At 43.3% G+C, this 18,100-nt stretch overlaps 1 protein-coding gene across 2 annotated transcripts; it reads right to left on the bottom strand.

Annotated features, from left to right (window-relative positions):
- Positions 1 to 449: 449 nt before the first annotated feature.
- On the bottom strand, positions 450 to 7,898 carry IRX6 (iroquois homeobox 6). Of its 2 annotated transcripts, none has more exons than XM_072632241.1 (6): positions 6,519 to 7,898; positions 5,220 to 5,501; positions 4,776 to 4,885; positions 3,885 to 4,186; positions 2,916 to 3,563; positions 450 to 1,527 (listed from the first exon to the last, which is right to left on the bottom strand). In XM_072632241.1, the coding sequence occupies exons 1-6, from the start codon at positions 6,561 to 6,563 to the stop codon at positions 1,520 to 1,522; spliced, it is 1,395 nt and encodes a 464-aa protein (XP_072488342.1). In that variant the 5' UTR covers positions 6,564 to 7,898; the 3' UTR covers positions 450 to 1,519. The 2 variants fall into 2 exon arrangements, with proteins under 2 accessions (XP_072488342.1, XP_072488343.1); XM_072632242.1 differs by having other exon boundaries at positions 450 to 1,524.
- Positions 7,899 to 18,100: the final 10,202 nt, after the last annotated feature.

Here is an 18,100-nt window from a genome sequence, read left to right as displayed (position 1 = left end):
CGAGACTCAAGACTTTGGTGTCTTAAGTTGGATGAGAGAAATAGACCGAGCCTGAAAATGGCTCGAATAAATGAAATCACAACACGAAAAGTTAATTTCTTCAGCCCATTTTAAACTTTCAGAGCTGCAAGGCAAGCCACCAGCACCCCGCCCCTACATGCAGAGACCTAATCCCGCCCTTTTAGGGCCACTCTCTAGGCTCCAACCTCCCACTCTCTTCCTATAGCTACTGAGACACTTCCTTCCAAGCTTGCCCCGGCTCTTCGCTCCAGGTTGCGTTCTCGATTTTTTGTAATGATCTCTCTCAGTCATCACAGCAGAATGTCAGCTAATCTATTGGCCTCAAAGGGCCTTCTGTGACCCAAGGACCAAAAGGAGAGTGGGTGTCAAGCAGGTCCTTGGGGCCGACGCTTTCATTAACCCTCATTGTTAATTGAAGCAACCGCGTGTTCATGGTTCTGGAAAGGGGGACAAAGGTTCTTTCTTCCCTCTCCCCCTCTCCGTTTATTAGAACGAATCATTAGGCAGAAAATGTTTGCTGCCACACCATTAAACAGAAACAAAGCTGAGCTCCTGGCTCTCCCCTTTAGATTTCCCTCCCCTATTTCTCGCAGAGCTGAGTCCCTGGCTCCTGGAGGGCGCTGACCCACTAAGCTGGCCCTATTTAGCCCACTCAGAGGGCTTGGCTCAGTTGAACTCAGTTCCCTGGGCAGGGGTAGGGGGGTGGAGGTGGTGGGAAGAGGGGGGCGCACCCCAGGGCTGTCTGTGGCAGCCAGGGCAACCGAGCTAACAGAATCCATGATAGGCAAAGCAGAATATTCATTCCACAAGGGCCTCTCCAGCGCCTCCTTTTCACTACTTCCGGGGTCTGAGGTAGCACGTGGAGACTCTCCCGCCTGACTTTGGGGAGGTTTAAAAGCTGTGTTGCTCAAGTGAGTCGAGCCCTCGTCCAGGATCCCTTAGCTGGAAACTGCCCCCTCTTCTGCTTCCCAAGACCCAGCCTGAGGAGTTTGTAAACAAATTTTACCGAAGAAAAAGCAAGTGGGCTTTTGTGTTTGTTACTGAGGATCCAAGAAGTGAAGAATATTAAGATCGGTCTCTCGAAGGTGGCCTAAATTGACCACTGTTAGTGAAATGCGAATATTTAGTGTTCTGGGAGATTCGAACTTTTGAGTGCTTTAAACTGTGATGGACACGGGGAAGAAGGACTGAGGCGAAAGAAGAACGCTCCCCTTCCCACTTTGAGAAACCAACCGTCCTGCGCTTGTAAGACCACCTTGCTCAGTCCTTTCTTTGCTCTTCTTTCAAACTCTTCAAATATTCCCAAAGCTGTGCAATTGCAGGCTGCTCCCAGCTCTCAGTGAAAGGACTGAGAGAAGCTACCCACAGCTTCTTTGTCCATCTGTTTCTGAGGCAGAGAAAATCTACGTTTAGTGTGTCAGTCTCTGGGCTTGCTCAGGGGCGCGCTTTGGTAAACTGAACCGCTCCCAAGGTTCTTCGTCAAATCTCAATTCTTGCGCTAACCTGCTGAGAAAGGACAGAGTGATTAAAACCCGAGGCAAGCCACTTGGGCAAGACGGGCCTCCTTAAACTCAGAGGGAGGATGGGACTCAGGGAGGGTGCCTGGTCAAATTTCCGAAAGTTGCCCAAGTAAGGTCACATTACCTAGCTTCTTACAATTCAAAATTAATGCCAACATTCGGGAAGTCAAAGTCTAGAGTGAATTGGTCTCCTCCAAAAATGGCTTTGGACCCAGTTATCTAGATGCTCATCTCACTGCAATTTCATTTACCAGGATGATCCTGTGAGAAATGGCTCAACAGCAGTTACTCAGGACTGTGCTCCTCAGACAGCCGCCTGCTTTGGGGGGTGGGGAGGGTGAAACTCATTAGACATTTCATTCAGCCTCGGCTGTCCACATTCACTGTGGAAGAGTCTGCCAAACTCAAGCAACCAGTTAAACATGGAATGAAATTCTGAGGCAGAGAGTAGGACAAACAGAAGTGTGAGAAGAGACCTTTCTGTTCTCCATTACCACCTCAGTTTTCCTAACCGATTATGCTGGGCTTTTGCAGTCGCATTTCAGCCAGATGAATCTGCTCCCTTAGTTGAGTCAATGTGGAAGAGAGGAAAAAAAAAAAGTGCTGGGTTTGGAACCAAAGGAGCTGGGTTGGAGTAGTGGTTCCACCACTTGTACTTTCAGGGTGACCTTAAACAAATCACTTCATTTTTTTCTGAGCCTTAGTTTCCCTAGATATATATTGAAGGCACTAGATCTTTACGGATCTTTCCATCTCTACATCCCATGATCCGTAGGGGCCTAGAAGAACAGGGAACTAAACCTCGGTTTATGTCCTTGCTCTGACATCTGCCTCATGTTGTAAGCACTGCTCTAAAAAAAAATCGTTTTGAGCTTTTGCTTTGACAGTATGCTGACCTAGGCAAACTTCCTAGAGCCCTGGGACCTCTTTTTACCATCCTTCCACTGTCCATGCAAACCCTGTGTAGGGATACAACCCAGTGTCGGTAATTCGACTTTGGTCTGTCTAACTGTTACCCTTCCCTGTCACGTTCTTGGCTCTAGCAGGAAGGAGGGCCTGAATCCTAAGGGCCCTCAGCTGGCTCTGATCTCAGTTGCCACACAAAGTCGGCTTTGGGATAGGCGGGCCAGGAAAGTTCTACTGCCCTTCCCCGTCTCGGGACAAGCAATTGGGCCGCTGCCTCTAAGAACTAAGCGTTTATACCCAGGCGGCTGGAGAGAAGCGTTGGCTTGTAGGTGATTGAGAGCTGCGAGGTAGGTAGAGTCTACCTCTTGCCCTACGGGTTAGAGAGGAAAGAGTGGGGGGGTGGGATGCGAAAACTTAAGCATTCCAGGAATATTTCCCAGAGAGACAACACAGTCGGGGTCCCACTACCTTCTGCTCCGGATGCATATTGGCAGGGCTCTCCCAGCCCCGGGTAAGAGGTGCAGTTCAGCTGCAAATGCTGCAGGTTGAAAGTCGAATTTCTAAAGATCTTGGCTGCCTGGGGCGGCTCCTCTAACACTGTGCAGCGGCTGGCCTGCACTCTCCTGCCAGTTATGGCTGTCGCTTCACAGCTCTGGCCCAAAGAGGAAAGTCTCCCTAGGGTCTGATGGCGATGAGGGCTCTGGGGCCCTGCCTGGACCTCGGATTCTCCTGCTAGGGCACTGGCCCCAGCAGTGTGAGCCAGAGACCAAATCCGGGGCTTCTCACGGGGCCCACACTGAATCTGGCCTGCTGGTCCCATCCAGGCTTCCAAGAAGTCTGATCTCCGGGAGTAGAGAGGGCTATTGCAAGGGAACTCGGGTGGAGTTCCATGCTGCTTCAGGTTACGGTCCTCTTTTTCAAGCTCAGTCTGTGAAGCCTCGCAACTGATTGCCGGCTCCAGCTTCACACTCTTCCCTAACCTCTCCAGTTTGTCCTCTGTGTTCCTTGGATCCTGGTCTTCCATTTCCTCTTCTTCCTCCTCTACCTCACCTTCTTCCTCTAAGTCTTCCAGGTCACTTAGCCGAATCTGTTTGGCCTCTTTGCATGCTTTTGGATCTGCAAATAAACCAATCAATACCTAGAAAAGCAAAAGTCCCCAATTTGGGGAAGTGCCTGGGGTTGGGGAGCTGTAAGGCAAGATCCCAAGGCTGCTGACCACATTTGCATTTAGATTCAGTTACTAAATGGGTAAGGCAGGCTGTCAACAATAAAAATTTCTCTCCCTCTGCCCCCTCTCCCTCATCTTTATGGTCTCAAAGCCTTAATCCCAATTCTTTGCTCAATTTTTGAGAGGGAATTAGCTTTCTCTCCCAAGACCTGAAGGTGGGCACCCTTCTAAGGCCTTGCACATTTCTTCCCCCTTTTGTTCTGTCCTACCTTGTCCTTCATTGACTCCATAGCTGTCTTCTCCCCTCCTCTCCTCCTTTTTCTCTTCCCCTGCTCTGTTCTTGGGAGACCAGGTCATCTTGTTCTCCTTCTTGAGGCGCCTCCGAGCATTGGCAAACCAGGTGGAGACCTGAGTGAGGGTCATCTTGGTGATAATAGCTAACATGATCTTCTCACCCTTGGTGGGGTACGGATTTTTGCGATGCTCATACAACCAGGCCTTCAGAGTACTGGTAGTCTCTCTGGTGGCATTCTTTCGCCTGGCTGAGCCACTGAAATCCACAGAGCTGTACCTGCCACCAAAAATATGGGGACATTCCAGGGAAAGAATCATTTTGGGGTGGGAATGGAAGGGTAAAAGAGAAAGCTAGGTATGATATATGTGGTTTAGGGAGTCCGGAATGAAATTCCTCTCACTCTGGGCTAAGCAGTGGGGTTGTCTGGGAAAGAAATGACATGAGGAAAAGGTAAGGAGGGGGCATGTTTTGTGTAATTTCTACTGGAAAATTACCATGCAATATAAGAGGCCCAGGAATTCTTCCTCTTCTCCCTCCTTTGTTCTCTCTCTCATCCTTTTTTCTCTTTCCTTATTCTTTCTTTACCTTGCCATTCATCCTACTTTTCTCTTTCCCCTTTCTTCTTTCACCTATATTCTTTCCTTATCCTCTTACCCTTTTCCTTTCCTATTCTTTCTCTCTATCCCCTCTCATCCTTCTAATGTATGCCTTTCCCCTCATTTCCCCACCTGGCTGTCATCCCCATTTTATCTCTATACTCCTCTGTTCCCCAATCTCCATCTCCATCCTTCCTCTATCCTCTTTATGTCCTTGATTCTTGTTCTGAAAGGTTGTGACTACAGATGAGATGACTTTTCGGTCTTACCTCTCATACTGATACTGCCCCAGGGAAGGTTCATAGGGGTAATAGGCTCCAGGTTGTGCCAGTCCAGCTGGGAAGTTGCCAGTGGTCTCTTTGAGTTCATATTGAGGGTTCTATAAAAGGAAAAGGTATTTGGAGCCATGGCCCAGAATGATCTGGGAATTGGGGGATGCTGGGGAAAGGGATGTGTAAATATGACAGGATCCCCTCTCTGGGACCCCACTCCCTTCCTCTGCTGGGGATGAGGGTGATCTTTCTGGGCCTTATCTCTTCCCCTCTCACCTGTGCCTTCCTGAGCATACAGCCTTTCTCTCTGCTTTAATTGGATTTTACTACCTGCTCCGTAGTTTCCACCTTTTCCCAAACCCAGCCCGGATTCCTAAAGGGGGAAGGGAGAGGCAGTTAGTTAGAGGGGTTGGAGTGGGTCGGGCAGTAGGCAGTATTCACCAGAGCGCTATAGAGACCCTGAGGCTCTGGGCTGTACGGCAGGTAGCTGGAGTAGCTATGAGAAGAAGCTGCGGCAGCAGCCGCAGCCGCTGCTGCGTAAGGGGAGCCGTAAACTCCTAGGGCTGTGCTGAGCTCGGGGCGCGCACTGCCCAGGAGTCGATTCTCGTAAGGCTGGCAGCAGAGGGTGGAGGCCTGGGTCGAGCCGGTGGATCCATCTGGGACTGGGGTTGAGCGAGTCGCCGATTCACAGCAAGTAGTGCTAGGGCTGGCTGGCACCAAAAACTGCGGAGGGTATGAAAGAGAGAGACAGGGTAGGAAATGACATGGAACCTTGGGCAATTGAGTCAAAAAGGATCAACTTTTAAAACCTGGGGTTGACTACTTCCGTCTATCCATTCAACACACACTCTTACAAAACACCTGTTATGAGCAAGAGGGAAAAACAGATGAGTAAGCCTCAGCTCCTCTTTCCTGAGGAACTTAAAGAATCTGGGGACTTGATAGCATTACTCTCCCAAACTACCCCACTCAGGCTACCAAGGCAACCAGGTAGGTGTGACGGAGCTACTCTGGGCTGTGAGCTGAGACCCTTTTTCCTCTGTCTTTGCCTGAAGGAGTGTTCAGGCCAGAGGCATTTTGGGGAGTATATTAGGCCCTCAAATCTATCCAAAACCTCACAGACCAACAGAAAACAGCCTAGGGAAAAAATACATGTTGAATAAGGGAGTGATATGTGACCAATTTGGGGGTCCAAATACGTTGGAAAGAGCAGTGGATTAGGCAAGTTCTGGTGGGGATTCTAACAGGATCTTGCATGAATTTTAGGCAGGGCCTCAGTTTTCTCCTTTGCGAAATAAGGGTACTGGACAGCATGATTCCTAAATCCCTCCTAAATCTGATGTTCTTAGTTTTAAGTTCTCTTACAGCTTTCTCTTCTGTGGATTTTATGATTTCTAAGGATATGCCAAAACCTAGGAACAAAGGGAAAAGTAAACCAAACAAGTCCGTAAACGGTGTGTCCAGATTTCTCAGCAGACAGAAGTCTGAGACAGTGGAAGGGAAGTGGGCGTGGGAGGGCAGCTCACGGCAGAGTTGGCAAGACCCTGCTCCTTCCAACCGAGCCGCAGAAGCTGAGGGAGGAGGGAGCGCACACACAGACACGTGTGTGTATACACACATACACAGACGCACATGAACACACCCGGAGCAGAAGCCTCAGAGACACGTCTGGGCCACACAGCCTAGGGAGAAAAGCCTAAGCGTCTAGGCACCTCCGGGGGCTGCGGCTTTGGGGCTTACCTGAGAAGCACTGCTATACGGGTATCCAAACTGAGAGAAGGACATGGTCGCGTCTTCTGCGCTATTTTAATTTATTTATTTTTATTTTTTGGCCTTTTCCCGCAGTGTAGGCTGGTTTCCGAGCTCAGCCCCGCAAATCCTAGGAGGGGGGACTCGCTGAGTGTGCTCCCGCAGGGCCTCCTTAGACGCGCACCCGTTCCCAGAGAGGCCTCCTTGGCCCAGCTAGCGCAGAGCGAGGGAGAGGAGGGGCCTGGAGGGGAGCAGCCGCCTGCTTCTCCCGCGGCTGGGCAAGCACTCTTGAGGGCTGCCCTCCGCCTCTCAGGTTAAACAGACCCAATTGCCCCATGGATGAGGAAGGGGGCGAAAGAGGGTTCAAAAAGGCGCCAGACTGGGAGGCTTTAGAGAGGGTGGCGAGCCAGATTATTTTCTGCTCCTGGGTTGTTTCGCAGTCCTCCGTGGGAAGAGTAGCAAAGTGACGTCACGGTAATCCCGGGGCGGCGGGACCTGGGGACAGCTGGCTGTGCCAATCCTGGCACGCACCGGTCGCTCGCACAGCCTCCGACACTTGTTTCTTGTTGTACTGTTGTGCTGAGAGGCCTCTGCGGTTGGTCTTTTTCTTTCTTGTCTTAAGAACACACGCGCACACACGCACACGCACACCCAGTCACTCCAAATTAAATTTGAGAAGTGGAGAAAAATTACACCAGCCCTACTCAACCGGCCAGGAGCGTTGGGAACTCCCTGTCTCCCAAAAGCATCAAAAGAGAAGAGAAGCAAAAAAAAAAGGAAAAGGGGAAGCACAGATCGAGATAGGAGAGGAGGGGGGGAAATGGGAGGGGGGGAGAAGAAGGGAAGAAACGAAGGGGTTAGAAAGAAAAAGAATCATAAAAGAGAATGTAGAGGAGAGGGAAGAAAAGAGAAAGTGAAGGAGAAAGAAAAGGATGAAAAGTGAGCGAGGAGAATACAACAGCGAGAAAAGAAAGGTGAGAAGAGAGAGAAAGGAAAAGAGATAAGCCGTGAGGTGAAGAAAGAGGCGAGAAAAGGGAGGAGGTGGAGGGAGCAGGGTGGGAGAAAGCTGGCAGAGTGCCTGGAAGAAGGCAGGTAGGAAGGGCAGGGAAGCTCCGGGGAGAAGACTCCAACCCTCCCCTCCCTCCTCCCCCGCTTCCCCAGGGCGAATGGGCATCTTTATTCCTGCAATAAGTTTGTTCGCTCAACAACAAGGTCGGCGAGAGTTCTGATCTAAAAGCAAGAGCTCAGCGTCAGTATGCCTAAACCTATCCTTGCCCCCTGACACCCCATCGGCCCACTTTCTCTTGGTGTGATGAGTATCTGTCGTTCTTTGTCTTTGTGTCTTCGGACCCCCTCGGTCTCGAGTCTCTCTTTGGCTTCTCTCCCACCCGCCCTTCACCTCCACACTCAGAGCTCATTTTCCCAGCTGCTCTAGGTTCCACCCGGGACTTGGCCCTTCTGTCTTTCTCGGGTCTCTTTCGGGAGGGGCAAATGGCAGCATCGTGGAGGGGGCGGAGGCTCTGGAGAGGTCTGAAGATATACTGTGTCCCGCCGGGCGGGGCCACTCAAGGAAAAATGGGAGGAAGACCCTCTCCCCAGGTGTTGGAAATGGAGAGAGGGAGTCCCAGGCTGAGGACTGAGACCAACCTTGTGAGGATGAACCCTTCAGAGCGCCTTGGGGGTCTTATCCCAAAGGTGCGCTTCCCTTTTTTCCCTTCTCCATCCCTCCCTCCCGGAACGCAAACATGATCCCGAAACCCAAGCCCCAGTCTGCTCAGATGCACTGCTGGCGCCTGGGCAGAGGGTCCGGAGAACTAGGGATGGTGCCCGGGCGCAGGGCTGCAGAAGCTTCGCTCCGCTGGGGGTGGCGCTGGCGAGCCGCGCTGGAGCGGGGACCCGATAGAACCGAAAGGGCGTCAGAGTCTCCATGCTTCTGGGCCTCGAGAAGGGGCAGGGGACTTGGAGGGGTCAGTCGAGATACCAGTTTCGGAATCCCTGGATAGACGTAGGGCGTGTGTCTACAAGGGGCGAGGGAAGGGGGAGAGCATAGGGTCTTCACCCCATCAAAGTGCGGCACCCGCGTGATCAACCACTAGTTCCACTAAATCTTTACCCCCACTGTCTGGAGCGAAGGAGATCCGGCAGCCGTTTGCCCTGGGCCGTGATCCCCGGTACCGAGGCATCCTGACAGTTTAGACGTAGGTCTTCAAATCTATGCCAACTGCCTCCGGGCTCCAGCCTCCCAAACACCTAAAGCCTGCAGTGCAGAGGGGCTAAACTACCTTGCAGCTCTCCAAGAGCAGACCGTGAGAAAGAAGCGAGAGGGAAAGTCCCCTCAACTTCTCGATTCCTGTACCAGAGTCTAAAATATGTCTCCTTTCCACAATTCAGTTATCCAGCAACGCAGCTCTTTCAGGTTACCCAGAAGAATCATGGTTCCATGGTTACAGTGAACGAGGACACTCGGGGACGAAACCATCTTGAAATTGGCTGAATGTAAACTCTTAGGACTATAGGTTGAGGCTAAGCACTCACCCATATCTGCCATCTTCTCCAGCCCCAGAGTCAAAGTGAGAAAGAAACCCAGCCTCATGACCCAGGGCAGACCCCAAGGCTGGAATTTTCCTTTTATCTTTTTAAAGTGGCAGAGGGCCATGAACTTGATATTTGTATTACACACTAGTCAAGTAGCATTTATTAAGCACCTACTATGTGCCAAGCATTGCTCTAGAGATTCCTAGAATCCTTGTTCTTTCTGGGACCAGGGTCCACTCCAGTTTCTTCTTTTCACTCCTTTCAGCCAAACTGCGATCTGGAGTGTGATTTTTTTTTTTTAACCAGGAGACGACTTCTTCTTCTTCTCCTCCCCTTCCCTTCCCCCTCCTCCTCCCCTCCCCCTCTTCCTCTTCCTTCCCCTCCCTCTTCCTCCTCTTCCTCTTCTGCTTATTCTTTGTTGAGGTCGTCATAAAATACACATCTAGGAATTAAAATTTAAGGAGCAGGTTTTTTTTTATCTTTCGTGAGATGATAATTAATGAGAGGGTGTTTCTTTATAAAGACTAACAAAATAAAACAATGTTTCATAGCTGTCTATTTTTTTGGAGAAAGAAGCCCCAGCTTTAGTTGCCCATATAGTTTCAAAGTCCCAAAAGGATGAAAATAATGGTCTGATTGATTTAATGATGAATATTCACTTAAAGAAGAAAAAATCCTTAATTTCACACGCAAAAAATCCACTCCTTTTTGCCATCAAATCACTTTCAACTTCTATGCATCCAAGCTACTATAAAAAAAAAAATATGACAAGACTTGGAGAGAATACATTAAGTTATTCCCAGAGGTGAGATTACCACTAATTAATTAATTGCAAACATTTCCAGAGGGAAGGCACGTCAATTATAAAGTAATAAAATTAGATAGTCAGGCTCAGCAAGTTTGATTACTCATTTGTTCTTAGATGCTGAAAAAAAAAGAAAATGGCATGAAAACAAAAAAAAATATTGTATTAGGGTGATATACTTGTGAGGAAGATCTAGTATAGTATTTTTTTTGTTTCTAAACTGATTTATAAAACTTCTCTGAGGTATGAATGCCTGGTACATTCAGCCTCCTGTTAGGATAGTGAAAAGCAAAAACAGTTATATAGAAAGCTCAGTCAACATAACAGAGTAAGCTGTGAGCTGGAGGGAGAGTATGAAGGAAATTCAGTGTTTTCCCTTTCACAGAATACAAAACATTTTTTTCCACAAAAATTCATTTTATTTTGAAACTTTTTTTTATTATTGTTAACAGTAAAAAAATTGCTCAATGGTTTGGGGCCTATAGTTAGTGCATGCCATTTAAGTCCTGTCAATCACCTGATTCCTGGTTTCTTGCTTGTCTTTAGAGACCTTTGTGCAGTATTTTCTCTTGGAAGAAATACACACCCTCAGTAAATATGGAATAATGGACACTTTCCCTCTTTTACTCCCACCTGGACCTTTTATCTCTGTTCCTATTAGCTATTTTCATATTCTATTTAGCAACCTTGAGGATTTTTGTCTTTGCTTTTATGACATGACCCTGCTGTTTGAATTATTTTTCTTCATCCTTAACAAAACTGAAAATAGTGTTATGAAGATACTGTCTATGAGGCATGAGCCAAGTGTAAACGGATCAGTGCACTTTGGAAACATGGGTCCAAAAGAGCTCTGTTGAATGCCACTACAAAATTTGTTTGTAATTGTCTTGATTGCACACAAAACACCCTGTTAATCACTCATAGTTTCATATCATATGGCTACATTGTTCACTATTTGATGAATTAGTTGGTAAAGAATAAAAATATGAATTTTTGGAGACTGCACTGAATAGTTTTGATGAACATGCACAGAGCATCATATTGAACAAGCAATTTCACTTAAACTGTTAAGTGCTATCAAGAATAGAATTATATAAATACCTCCATTCTATTTGGAAACAATCTGTTGTATTTGGAAACAACCATTTCCCCAAGATGCTCATTACAACAAATGGGGAACAGACAGATTTGGAGAATTATAATTCCTATTATCTATTTGAAGGTCTTATTGTATGGTTTAAATATATTGTATGCCCTCACAAGTCAGTCAGAGATGAGTTCAGGAATAAATTTGGGAGGTGCAGTCCAAAAAAATTCTAGTGGAGCAGTAAGAGGAGTGGTTTTAGTTTCAGAGGACCTCAGATTGGATCCCAGCCCAGCTGTTTACCAGTTATGTGGCCTTGGGCAAGTTACTTCCCCTCTCTGGGTCTCAGTTAACTTGTCTGTTAAATGAAGAGAATGTGCTGGATGATCTCTGAGATCCCTGCCTGCTCTATTATCAGTTTAGCTAAAGGAAATAAACCATATTTTACCTCTTTGGGGTTTAACATTTTAGTCATTTATCCATAAAAATATAAAGAAAGTATTTACAGGGAAGATCAAAACCAAATTACACATCAAACGTAGGAATCTGTTAGTATAGATACAGTTGAAAAACCAATGGTATTTGAATTTTAAAGTATGGGATTTTTTTTCGTGGCAATGTTTTGGAACTGAGAAAAATGAAATGTCTTTAACTCTATGCATGAATGAGCAAGTGCAGCTGGCCAGACACATACATAATTTATACTGATCAGTCACCGCAGGTCTAAGTGGATAAAGCCAGAAAGAACACTAATTGTTTTGACTGAAGTAGTATACATGGTGTCTCATTGTGGAAGGTGGTAGATACCTCCCTTACATGAATAGGTATTGTCAACAACAGTTTTCTTATCAGGAATGAAAAATGGCAGTAATCTCCAGAGGAATATTCTGTAGCTAGTCATAGTAAAGGTGAAATTAGAAAGAATTAACTTCAGGGTAAAGTAAAATATTAAATGCAATATACAGCCTCTTGGTTTAACCAAAATGTTCATGATCTTGAAGTTAAATATGGGAGTTTTCTAATCAAAAAGAAAACCTCATGAAATAGGGTTATTATCTTGGATTAGAAATTGTGAGGAAGAAAGAGTCCAGGAGAAATTTTGAAACCGACATGCTGTTTCCCTTGTATAAAAGGGAGGGGCAGGACAAGGATTTTCAAGTTCTTAATAACCATCTGCAAGAGCAGATATTCAAATAAAGTAAAAAAACACAACAAAAACAAAACAAAATACACAAAAAACATAATCTAAGTTATTTATAATTTGAGAAGAATATTTGTAAAAATATCGGCTTTAACAATATACAAAAAAAGCATCGATTCCTTTAATGTCCCTTTGTTGTCTCTTTTTTCTTCCTTATATTTTCCCTCAGATTTTGTTTCAGTTGTCATTCTCATGTTTTTCTTTTTCTTTTTTCTTCCTCACTTATAATTTTCATTCATATATGTAACTCTGGGAGGGAGAAACTCCATGCATTATTGCATATCTGCAACATCTCTGTAAGTTCTACTCCTAGAGAGAGTTGCTTGGGGGCTTTGAAAAGTTTGAATGACTTGCACAGGATCATGTTTCCAATATATGTTCCAAGCAGGACTTGAATCAAAGCCTACTTGATTGTAATTTCTTAAGGTGCTATGATTTCACTCGTCAAGTTGATGGACAATGGTTTATTCAGCCATCTTCCAATCACTGCACATATTAGGTAGTTCAAAGTCAAGTACTTTTGCTTAGCAAAATTTTTTTTAAAGTATGTCATTTAGACTTAAAAATGTGGGTGTTATATTTCTGTAATGTGATTTCATTTTATTTTAAAGTTCTATTGGTATTTTTCTTTTAGTTATTTTTAATTAGCAAAATATATTTACTCTCTACCTGCCAACTATGAAAAAGAAAAAAAGAGACCTTTGTAAAAATTATGTATAGTTAAGCAAAATCAAGTCCTACATTAGTTATGTCCAAAAGCTATGTGTGAGTCCATCACCTCTTCATTAGGAAGTAAATAGCCTACTTCGTCATGGGTTCTTGGGAATCATGATGAGTTAATATGTTGTCCAGAGTTCTTAAGTCTTTGAAAACTGTCTTGATAATGTTTTTATTGCGTAACTGATTATTCTGGTTCTGCTCACTTTACTCTCCATCAGTTCATAAAGTGTGTGTAGGTTTTCCTGAAACTGCCCCCTTCATAATTTCCTATAAACGACAACATTTCATTACATCTAGATGTCATAATTTATTAAGATATTCCCTAATTGATGGATATTCCCTTAATTTCTAGTGCTTCCCACCACAAAAAGAGCTACTACAAATATACACATACATATGTATATATACATACACATATATGTATATATTGCAAATGATATTTTTCTCCTTTTGTTTTGGTCTCCTGGGCATTGTTATTATTTGGGTAGTGGTATTGATGGATCAAAACCTTTGCACAGTGTATTTGGCAACCTTTTAGGCATAGTTCCAAAATATTTTCCAGAATAGCTAATCCAATTCATAGTACCATCATTAGAGTATTAATGGGCCTGTTTTCCTGCAACCCATTTCTCTTGTTTTGTCTTTTTTTATCTTTTTTATCCTTTGTTTCCAACATTTGTCTTTTTTTCCTTGTTTTGGTTAACTTTGCCAATCTGATAGATGTGAGGTAGAATCTAAGAGATATTTTAATTTGCTTTTGTAATCATTGCTTAATTAGTATTGATTTGGAGGATTGTTTCATATGACTACTGATAGCTTGGATTTCTTCCTCAAAAGATTTCCTATTTCATATTTTTTAACCTTTTATCAATTGGGGAATATTGCTTATTCTTATAAGTTTGAATCAATTGTTTATGTATCTTAGAAATAAGACCCTTAACACAGAAACTTGCTGTGAAGATTGCTTCCTAGTCATGTCTTATACTTCCTTTCTAATTGTAACTTCATTCATTTTATTTGTGTAAAAACTTTAATTTTCTATAATCAGTCTGCTTCTGCTCTTCTACCTTTCTCTTTCCTTCACCTGGAGCATAATCACAGGTTTTTATTCCTCTTTCCTTTTAAACCCTCTTTTGCAATCTACCCTTAATAATTAGTTTGTTTTGCTAATGGCCAATTTATCCTTGAACCTCCGGCTCCCTACTCCCTCCCCTTTCTTTCATATTTCTCTGTTTGATGAAATGTATTTTATATGCAATTTTGTTCATGTTATTCTTTCCTTTGATAAATTTGGATGAAAGTGAGATTTAAATGTCATCCATCAGCCCCACCCCTTTCCCTTTGTCTGTATAGTCTTTTACTTGTGTACTCTGTCTCCCCTTCTAGTCTATCCCCATCCCACCACCCCACCCCATCCCTGTGAATTCCTTTCATTCCTCCACATTCTTTCTTCTATTAATATCATTAAACATAACAAAACTACTTCCAGGCCCTTTTATTTGATTCTTTCTATGACTATCATATGACATTAGGGTTATAAGAGGCACATATATGATCTTCCCCATTACAATGTAAATATTTTATTCTTTATTCTCTTTATTATTGCTCATTCATATTTATCTTTCTAGGTTTCTTTTGATTACTGTGTAATTTAAAGTTTCTACTCGGGATTCTTGGAAGTATTTTGTTTCATGAAAGGATCATGTTTATCCTCCATGGGATTATACTCAGTTTTCCTCTGTAAGTTATTCTTGGTTGTAAACCTCTGTCTTTACCTTTTGGAATATTGTGTTCCAAGTTCTCTGTTTCTTTTCGGTGGTGGTTGCTAAATCTTTTTGATCTTCGCCATATCTCTTTGGTATTGGACTATTTCTTTCCAGCTGCTTGTAGCTTTTTTTTTTTAATTTGGAAATTCTGGATTTTGATTGCAACATTTCTGAGAGGATTTTATTTTAGTTTTGAGAGATTTCTTTCAGAAGGTGACCTATGAATTCTTTCTATTTTTACTTTGTCCTTTGTTTCTAAGAGAACTGAGCAGGTTTCTTTCATTTTTTTTTGAAATATTATGCCTATGTTCTTTTAAAAGCTATATGTTTCATGTAGACCAATGAGCCTTAAATTATCTCTCCTTGATCCATTTTCTAGATCATTTTTAAATATAAGGTATTTCACATTTTTTTTCTGTTTTCTCAGTGTGTTGAATTTGTTTTGACATTTTCATTGTCCCATAGACTCATTACCTTGTATTGGAGCCTTTCTAATTTTCCAGGAGCTGTTACTTAGGTAAGGTTTTATGCCATGGTCAGAAGGAAAATCATCACAGTATGACTTAAAGTCTGCTTCTATAATTAGCACCCACTTGAAAGCTGAGTTGAGTACAGTCAAACAACCAGTTAGTGGCAGTTGTTTGACTCAATTCAGAAGACTGGCTTCTTTTGAAAGTGGTTCACATGTGTACATTCAGCTTTAAGTTTTACCATGTGGATGATGACATGTTTCTAAAGGCAATTTCAAGGCTTTGCTAAAAGTTATAAGAAACTGCACTTTCAAGTAAAGAACAGAGTTGAGGTTATTAAGAAACAAATAATCCTTTAAAGTAAAACTTTTAAATTCCTCTGAAAGAAATAAGGGGGACAGAATTATGTTACCTAGAGGGATAGAGTAGTTTATTAGGTAATTTCCTTCATGCTCCATCTTGTTTTTCCTGTGTCAACATGGCCTAAGAACCAAGATTGTAAGACGGGATTTTGTACCAGTGGGGCCCCAGGAATGGTTATGATATACATAAAAATATAGCCCCTGGGGGTGGGAGGTGAGGACTCCAGCTAGGTCCAGGTTTCCCCAAATAAGGCACTGACCTCATGTACCCTCATGTGGTTCTAGCTTTGCCTAAAAGAATCCCCTGAGTGTGGATTAAGGGAATCATGGATTTACCACAAATGAGTGTGAATCATGGTGTGTCTGAGGTGGTTGTTTTTTACATTTTGAGCTCAGAATGGCTTCTAGGAAATGTATAATTTTTGCACACAATCTTGCTAACAATCAGTTTGTGAGGCCAACACTTTAATCATCTTTCTGAGAATCTTTCTGCTTAATGCTTAGCTCTTCAATTCAATTCAAAGCAGTTCTAACCAGTACATATTTTCTCCTTGTCTTGTGGTGTGTCTTCTGGACTCTTCTTTCTATGTGTTTTCCTCTAACTTTTGAAAGCTGTGTGAGAGCTGAGGGGGGACCCTCTCTGGTATGTTTTCTACAGCACCAGAAATCAGGAGAAGCTGGGATCATTTGTGATATCACATGCGATCCAAGCTTATCTACAATAAATCTTATAGAATCAATAAAAATATGGGAAGTATATCATTTTTAGAGAAAAAAATGCACATGAGACAGAGCCATTAAGGGCAAAGCCATTCTAATACCTGTGTCTGCTTGGATCTGCAATTAAAAACATTCCAATAATAAATCTACTGCCAGTCTCCTTTAATGCTTTTAACTTTCTTGAAGGTTCAAATTGGTATCCCAAAAATGTGCCAGGATTTTCACAATGTATTTTATAGACTCATAAATAAATATGGCAATTAATCTAAGCTATATTTCCTTCATATTTGATGAAAATTTATTACGGCATTCACCTATTCAGTGCACAAAAACTCTAATGCACTTAAAATCGGATTTCAAACCAAACATTTTATGAGAAAATATAGTATTGATCATCCATTTAAAGATATCATGACCATGATTCATGGCAAGCCATAAAAAAGATCTCAGGAGGGTCTGACGAATGTGTTGGGTGGTAGAGTAGTCTATTCATAAAATCAGAGCTGCTGGATCAGTGCCTCATGTTTTCTTAATCTATCATTTATTCAACTTTTATTTCCTCCCTATACTGCTGTTTAAAAAAAATTCATCTTCATAATGTTTATAGTAATGGTAGTTGTAGGAAAAGCATGGACCTTTGGAGATGGGAGAGACCTAAGAGATTGTGTAGTTCCACTCTCTCCCCTTTATCAGAGAGGAGAGGGATGGAAGTAGAATGACAAGTCCAGGGTCATACAGAACAACAGGTTCAGAGCTGTGGCCAGAGCCTTAGTCTCCTATCTGTACAGTTGGCATTCACTATGCTTATTATACAACTAAAGGAGCAGTAATAGATAATCCCATCAGTGCTGGCACCCCAACTTAGTATCAAAGACAATTCAAGAATGAACAATGGATTATTTTCATCTTCTTTTGAGTCTTCATGGTGGCAATAGCCCTATACTTGGGTGTAATTGAAGGCTATGAAAGAGTAGAGATCTTTGATTCTGTTCTGGAGAAGTCAAACAGTGAGTTCTTATCCCAGGAGCTGGGGTCCCTGGGTTTATCAAACAATAGACTGCTATAGTCACTGACTACTGTGTCATGTGTACCCAACCTAGTCCACTGATCTACAGAGACTTTTTGGAATTGAATGTATGTACAAAAGGTTTGAAGAGATAAAGGCTCTTTCTCTTCCCTCTCAAGTGAGGAAGAAAGAAGAAATACTATGGACTTCCAGGTTGGGGAGAGGTCTCAGACTCTGTCTTTTACCCATTTGCCATGTGGTTATGAATGCATGGTGCTGCCATCTTCTCTCTGTTCTATTTACTCTTTCCTAATCTTAGATGAGAGAGGATCAGAAATGAAACAGAACAGATTATGATCTAATTAACTTTGAAAGGTAGGAAGAGTCACTGGAGGTCCAGCTTCTGAAATTCATAACAGAGTCTGTTGGTAGACATAGCAACCAAGAAAGGTAAGAAATCAACCCTGAAAAAAAATAACCTGAAAATACTCAGCACCTGGGGCACACTGTCCTGCAAGCGACTCATCCACTGGCTATGTCATACCCAGAAGTTAACTTAGTGGGGAGAATGCTGGTAGTCACCACTTTAAATCTGAATCCACTCTTTCCAGGGACTGAATTGGAAGAGCAGATTAGGTTCTCAGTTTGGGAAGTTTTTGTACTTATGTTTTTGAGGTTGTTCTTGTTTTTGTCTGTCCTTTGTTTGTCCTTCATTTTCAAAGAGGACCATTGACATCACAATGTGATGTCTTGACTCATGTGTGAATTGGATTTAAGTGGTGCAGAACATACGAAATCATTAGCCTCACTCTTCCAAAGTCTAAATGTAGAGACAAAAATGATGGTGATGGGCTGAGATGCAGTGGATGATCTTGGCTTCTTCAATGTCTGACCAAGCTCTAAG

This window comes from Notamacropus eugenii, chromosome 1, assembly GCF_028372415.1.
Source record: "Notamacropus eugenii isolate mMacEug1 chromosome 1, mMacEug1.pri_v2, whole genome shotgun sequence".
Classification (NCBI taxonomy): domain Eukaryota; kingdom Metazoa; phylum Chordata; class Mammalia; order Diprotodontia; family Macropodidae; genus Notamacropus; species Notamacropus eugenii.
The sequence above is the reverse complement of the archived record's forward strand: the minus strand, read 5'-3'. Positions and strand labels throughout refer to the sequence as shown.

Excerpts from the sequence above, each read along its gene's own strand:
- IRX6 (XM_072632241.1), bottom strand. The coding sequence starts at position 6,563 with ATGTCCTTCTCTCAGTTTGGATACCCGTATAGCAGTGCTTCTCAG. Across the intron at positions 5,502-6,518 it reads CGTATAGCAGTGCTTCTCAG|TTTTTGGTGCCAGCCAGCCC; the intron begins GTAAGCCCCAAA and ends TACCCTCCGCAG. Across the intron at positions 4,187-4,775 it reads GGGCAGTATCAGTATGAGAG|GTACAGCTCTGTGGATTTCA; the intron begins GTAAGACCGAAA and ends TTTTGGTGGCAG.